At 40.9% G+C, this 7,091-nt stretch overlaps 1 protein-coding gene across 1 annotated transcript in view; it reads right to left on the minus strand.

The window, feature by feature from the left end:
* Nucleotides 1-1,929: 1,929 nt before the first annotated feature.
* Nucleotides 1,930-7,091, minus strand: part of LOC111540883 (F-BAR and double SH3 domains protein 2-like) — a 147,472-nt gene continuing 142,310 nt past the window's right edge. The window contains exon 5 of the mRNA XM_023209513.3: nucleotides 1,930-2,340. Coding sequence (XP_023065281.1) covers nucleotides 2,328-2,340 — 13 coding nt within the window. The 3' untranslated portion in view covers nucleotides 1,930-2,327. The remainder of the gene's footprint in view (nucleotides 2,341-7,091) is intronic.

Consider the following 7,091-nt stretch of genomic DNA (forward strand, 5'->3'; position numbering starts at 1 on the left):
AAAAAAAAGTCCAAGAGAAAGTAGTGTTACAAAAGACTAATGCAAATTGAGGCTGTTTAATGATATTAAATGCTGCATGTATCACCAGATAGGCAAACAATTTAAAAGACTGATTACACGCACTGTTGGTAAAAAATAAAAACAAACGGACAATTTAAAATCATACTACAGGCTGGGTGTGGTGGCTTATGCCTGTAATCCCAGCAGTCTGGGAGGCTGAGGTGGGCTGATCACTTGAGGTCAGGAGTTCGAGACCAGCCTGGCCAACATGGCAAAACTCCATCTCTACTAAAAAGACAAAAATTAGCCAGGTGTGGTGGTGTGCACCTGTAATCCCAGTTGCTCGGGAGGCTGAGGCATGAGAATCACTTGAACCTGGCAGGTGGGTGGAGGTTGCAGTGAACCAAGATCATGCCACCACACTCCAGCCTGGGTGATGGAGTGAAAACTGTCTCAAAAAACAAAGTCACACTAGAAAAAATTAAATATATTTATACATTTATGGAGAACAACTTCCAATATTAATATTTTAGGGCCAGTCTAGTAGTGATGAATTCCATAACCTTTTGCTTGTCTGGGAAAGAATTTACTTCTCCTTCATTTATAAAGGATAATTTTGCTGAATGCAGTATCCTTGGTTGGCAGGTTTTTTTTTTTTTCTTTCAGCACTTTGAATATATCACCCCATTCTCTCTTGGCCTGTAAAGGTTTCTGCTGAGAAATCTGCTATTAGTCTTACAACAGTTCCTTGACAGGTTTCTGCTGAGAAATCTGCTATTAGTCTTACAACAGTTCCTTGACAGGTGACTGCATGCTTTTTTCTTGCTGTTTTTTGAATTCTCTCTTTGTCTTTGATGTTACATAGTTTGACTATAATGTACCATGGATAATGCCTTTTTGCATTTCATCTGCTTGGGGGGTCTCAGAGTCTCCAGTATCTGGATGTCTAAATCTCTTGTCAGACTTGGGAAGTTTTTGTCTATTATTTCATCAAATAGATTTTCTAACCCTTCCCTTCCCTCTTTACCATCTGGGAAACCAATAATTTGTGTATTTGGTCACTTTATGTTGTCCCATATAACACAAAGACTTTGTTAATTCTTTCTTATTTTTCTTCTTTTTGTCTGCTTGGGTTATTTCATAGGACCTGTCTTCAAGTTTTGAGATCCTCTCTTTTGCTTGATCTAGTCTACTGTTGACGCTTTCAAATGTATTTTGTATTTCATTCAATGAATTCTTCCACTATAGAATTTCTCTTTGGTTCTTTTTTTATATCCATCTCTTTGGTAAATTTCTCATTCATATCCTGAATTGTTTTTCTGATTTCTCTGCACTATTTTTCAGAATTTTCTTATATCTCATTGAGTTTCTTTAATATCAAAATTTTGAATTCTTTTTCCAGGATTTTGTAAATTTGTTTTTGATTGGGATCTGTTACTAGAGAATTATTTTATTCCTTTGGAGTTATATTTCCTTGCTTTTTTCATGTTTCCTACATTGATAACTGGACATCTGATGTAAAGTCACTTCTTCCAATTTTTTAAATTTGCTTATGTAGGGAAAGTTTTCCTGAAGATAGATCTATGGTGTTGCTTGGATAGGGCCCTTTGGCCTTGATTCTGGGTGCTTACAGTGGTACAGTATCTGTATGATTTCTTTGGCTATAAATAGTGTCAGTGGTGTTTGTAATTTCTTTTTTTTTTTTTTTTTTTTTTTGAGACGGAGTCTCGCTCTGTCACCCAGGCTGGAGTGCAGTGGCCGGATCTTAGCTCACTGTAAGCTCCACCTCCCGGGTTTACGCCATTCTCCTGCCTCAGCCTCCCAAGTAGCTGGGACTACAGGCGCCCGCCACCTCGCCTGGCTAGTTTTTTGTATTTTAGTAGAGATGGGGTTTCACCGTGTTAGCCAAGATGGTCTCGATCTCCTGACCTCGTGATCCGCCCGTCTCAGCCTCCCAAAGTGCTGGGATTATAGGCTTGAGCCACCGCGCCTGGCCATGTGTTTGTAATTTCTTCGGTGGTTTCAGGTACAGTTATTAGTGAGGGCTGTGGTAAAGTTTTGCTGAGGGTTGGGACACCAGGTAGGCCAGTCTTTGAGCCCCAGTAGAGACAGTGGTGAGTTGGCACCAATAGTGCAGGTGGGCCAATTCTTGGCCTCCAGGTGGCTTACTCAGATACTGGTAGTTGCAGCAGTGAGCTGGGTGGGAAGGCAGATTCTTGGGCCTCTGGGCAGCTGGCATAAAACAGGCAGTGGCAGTGGTGGGATCACCTTCTGGGTCTTGAGCAGTGTATGCTGGTGTTGGTGGTGGCTGTGATGGAGTGGGCGACTCAGTCTCCAAGCCTGCAGGTGGCATGTGCAGGTAGGTGTCAGCTGTGATTGTAGTGGCAGGGGTGGGTAGAACCAACCTCAGGCCCCCTGGAGGAGTATTCAGGTGCCAATGGTGGTAGAATGTACTGGGCAATCTCCTGGACCCTAGTCTGTGTGCTCTGGCATGGAGTAGGGATATGAAGCCAGGCTGGGCTGGCTTGTCCTCAGGCTCTTAACAGTGTGTGCAGGTGCTGGCCATGGTAGGCAGGGGCAGGCTGATCCCTAGGCCATTGGCAGAATTGTCAGCTACCTTGAAGCCCCTCCCTCCAATATCAACGTTTTGAATGCATAAACCCTTTGATCCAGCATTACCCCCTCTAAGAATTTACCCTACAGATAAACTTTCAGTGTACAAAAATATACGTATGTTCATACAGAACTTATTCACTGCAGCATTATTTGAAACACCAATAAACTAAATAACTACAAATAGGGAAGTGGATAACAGAAGTATAGTTCATCAATACTATGGCACTAAAGCAGGCATTAAAAAGAATGAGGGAGGCCAGGCGCGGTGGCTCAAGCCTGTAATCCCAGCACTTTGGGAGGCCAAGACGGGCGGATCATGAGGTCAGGAGATCGAGATCATCCTGGCTAACACGGTGAAACCCCGTCTCTACTAAAATAAAATACAAAAAACTAGCCGGGCGATTTGGCGGGCGCCTGTAGTCCCAGCTACTCGGGAGGCTGAGGCAGGAGAATGGCGTAAACCCAGGAGGCGGAGCTTGCAGTAAGCTGGCAGGAGAATGGCGTAAACCCAGGAGGCGGAGCTTGCAGTAAGCTGAGATCCGGCCACTGCGCGAGACTCTGTCTCAAAAAAAAAAAAAAAAAAAAAAGAACGAGGGAGCAGAACATACTGACATGAAGGGATTTCTAAAATAGACTCCTTAAGTGTGTGTGGAGGGAGCAGGGGTGTTACACAGTGCATGCATATAATAATTGCAGTTCTGTTAGAAATAACAAAACTATGTAAGTCCATGTGTGAATCACATAGAAAAAAATGTAAAAGAAAAGACCACACACTTGTAATAGCAATTACCCTAGGGGAGTAGAAATGTGAATGGAAGGTGCCTGGGAAATGATATTCTTTATACTCTTGTACTGTTTATCTACTTGATAAAAAACATGTATTACTTGGAAAAGAATTTTAAAACTACCAGTGCAAATATAAATACAAAAAAGTTAAATGGAAAACTTTAAATGACTAAAACTAAAATAAGCTCCAAATAAACAAAAACATTGGCAATTGTACTTCTCAGCCTCAATTCTGATCTTTCTATTGTCTTTTTCCACAACAGCACCACCATCCTCTCAGTTGCCTAAATGAAAACACCTGGGAGTCATTGTATACTTCTTCATCTCTCTCCTCCTGCTTCATTCATTTAGTCAGTAAATATTTATCAAGTGCCTTCTATGTTGCAAGAGCTATTTTAAATATGAAGAAAACTGTTTATATATGTAGTTTGTCTCAGAACAAATTTGACAAACACAAAAAACAAAACTGCCAAATCACTTGCCAGTCCTCTGGCTTCAGTCTTCTAAACACCTCTGAAATCTTCCCTACAGCTTGATTTCTGCTACAATTTCCTTGGTTCAAATATGAGATGATGAGGAATTAAATTTCTGCCATTCTATCCTTTCTGAATTCTTCCTCACAACCCTCTGATCCACCTTTATACTATCACTAAAGTAAAGATGATAATGTAATTCCTCTCATGGAAACACTTCAACACCTCCATTACGTTCTGAATAAAAAAGCAAACTCTATACTGTGATATGTAAAGTCCTTTTATGATGCCTACCTATGATGTATCCTTCATCTCCATCACTCCAGTTAACCTCTAACGCACATACTTCACAGCAACCCTACTGAACTGTTACCTAACAGTCACATTTTCTCATGCTCCATGCCTTGAAGGGGTTATTTTCACTTAGAATTCCTATTACCAAACCTTCTGCCTGGAAAACTCCTGCACATTCTTTAAGACCTGGCTCTACAAGCCTAGGTTTTCTTCTATGGCTCCAATGCCCCTCTCCTATTACCCAATTCTGCAGCTGTTTATAGTGGCTATCTCCTGTATGCTTACGAAGGATAGACGGCGTATCTTCTAGTCTCTCTAATCCTAAGGTCTACTTTAACTGCTGACATGTAGTAGGTATTTCATATGTAGCCTATGAATAAGAAAGAAAGAATGAATGTGTCTTTAAATAGCTATCTGACCTTGAGTAAGACATATAACCTGAGACCTGGTTTCCTAGTGTATAAAATGAGAATAATTATATAATTATATCTACCTCACAGAGCTGTTCTGATAATCATGGGAGATGAGTTCCTAGCACAGTGCCTGTCACATAGTAAATATTTGGTATATGTTAGCTTGCAATACTTCTTTAAATTAGAGTTTATAAGCTAGCCTAGGAGCATAGCTTTTAAATCCTTATTTCTTTGGTAACCAGAATCCTGAATTTTATTTTATTTTATTTTATTTATTTATTTATTTATTTTGTGAGGTGGAGTCTCGCTCTGTCGCCCAGGCTGGAGTGCAGTGGCCAGATCTCAGCTCACTGCAAGCTCCGCCTCCCGGGCCCACGCCATTCTCCTGCCTCAGCCTCCCAAGTAGCTGGGACCACAGGCGCCCGTCACCACGCCCGGCTAATTTTTTTATATTTTTAGTAGAGACGGGGTTTCACCATGTTAGCCAGGATGGTCTCGATCTTCTGACCTTGTGATCCGCCCGCCTCAGTCTCCCAAAGTGCTGGGATTACAGGCGTGAGCCACCGCACCCGGCTGAATCCTGAATTTTAAACGAACTTGGAATATAACTCCTGGCCTCAAGCAATCCTCCCATTTCAGCCTCCCAAAGCACTGGGATTGCAGGCATGAGCCACCATGCCCAGTCTAGCTATCTATAAGTTGGATCCTTCTTTACTGCAAGCAATCTTCTTCTTAGGCTAATTTCCTTATACCAGCAACACTGAACATCCCATGCTCACTGTCACCTCAAGGTTTTGTTCTACTTGTCTCTCTTGCCTAGAATTTCATCTCTCCTCTCTTCCTCCTTAGCTGAATTTTGCAGACACAGAAAATCCTTAAGAAAATTTGTGTGTGTGTGTGTTTTTTTTTTTTTTTGTTTGTTTGTTTGAGAGACAGAGTCTCACTCTGTCACCCAGGCTGGAGGGGAGTAGTGCATTCATAGCTCACTGCAGCCTTGAACTCCTGGGCTCAAGCAATCCTCCTGCCTTAGCCTCCTGAGTAGCTGGGACTACAGGCACGTACCACCACACCCAGCTAATGTTTGTATTTTTTTGTAGAGATGGAGTCTCGTTATACTGCTCAGGCTAGTCTTGAACTACTGGCCTCAAGTGATTCTTCCACTTCGGCCTCCCAAGGTGCTAGGACTACAGGCATGAAGAAAATCTATTAATATTTTTATTTCCTGTTTTGCTTTAATATTGCAATCATACTGTTCTATTATTTATAGCCCTCATGGCACCTTCCATGATTATCGGTAGGCCACTGTGAAGAACTATTAGGGTTATCATATATCCTTCAGTTTTCTAGCTCCATTGCCACATTCTTAAGAAATTATCTGATGTCAATCATCACTGATAATTCAACAGCTTGATTTCATATTCAGACTCTAAACCATACACTTCAATACTAACTTCTTAATTGTTTAAGAACTGCTATTGTTTCAATGGTATTTGATCATAATCATAACCAGACTGCAAGCTCTGAGGTCACTGACTTCTGGGTCTTTCAACACAAAGGACAACCCCTGAGCATAAAAGACAATAAATACTTCCAAACTGACCTCAAAAAAGAAATCAAATTCTTTTTTTTTTTTTGAGCCAGAGTCTCACTCTGTTGCCCAGGCTGGAGTGCAGTGGCGCAATCTCAGCTCACTGCAACCTCTGCCTCCTGGGTTTAAGCAATCCTCCTGCCTCAGTCTCCCGAGTAGCTGGGATTACAGGCGCTCGCCACCACACCTGGCTAATTTTTCTATTTTTAGTCGAGACAGGGTTTCACCATGTTGGCCAGGCTGGTCTCGAACTCCTGATCTCAGGTGATCTGCCTGCCTTGGCCTCCCAAAGTGCTGGGATTACAGGCATGAGCCACTGCGCCTGGCCAAAAGAAACCAAATTCTAAACAAACTTATACTTTTAAGACATCAGTAGGTCACTAAGGACACAATCTGTATTCCATTCTCATCCACCTTCATTACACTTCGTATTCATATGTGGTATATTAACTGGCCACATCTAAATCTTTCGTTTATATTCAAATATACAAACACACACATATATTTCTAAATTAAGTATTGTGCTAAAAAGAAGCTCTTTTCCTTACATTACTTAGAAAGTTTTCCCCCCTAGTCTCACAAAAACCCCATCTTTCTGTATTTAGAATTTATTTCAGAAGTATCAATGAAGATGGCAGAACATACACATTCTTGTTTCATCACCATCACAATAATGTGCTTCATCATAGGTCACTCAGCAATTTGTGTTCCATTGTCACCTGCCTTCTTTAAGTTTCAATTGGGTGTATAATTAATTATATAAAATATAATCTTGGCTTATATAAGACATGAAAATGATCTATTTTATATCGATTACAATCTATCTTATATAGATTATTTAATGTTATAAAACATTAAAATTTTGATAATTTTGAAATTATATCCAAAAACATAGCAGAGGAAAGAAGTGATTCTTTTAAA

The sequence above is a fragment of the Piliocolobus tephrosceles genome, chromosome 13 (assembly GCF_002776525.5).
Source record: "Piliocolobus tephrosceles isolate RC106 chromosome 13, ASM277652v3, whole genome shotgun sequence".
NCBI classification, from domain to species: Eukaryota; Metazoa; Chordata; class Mammalia; order Primates; family Cercopithecidae; genus Piliocolobus; species Piliocolobus tephrosceles.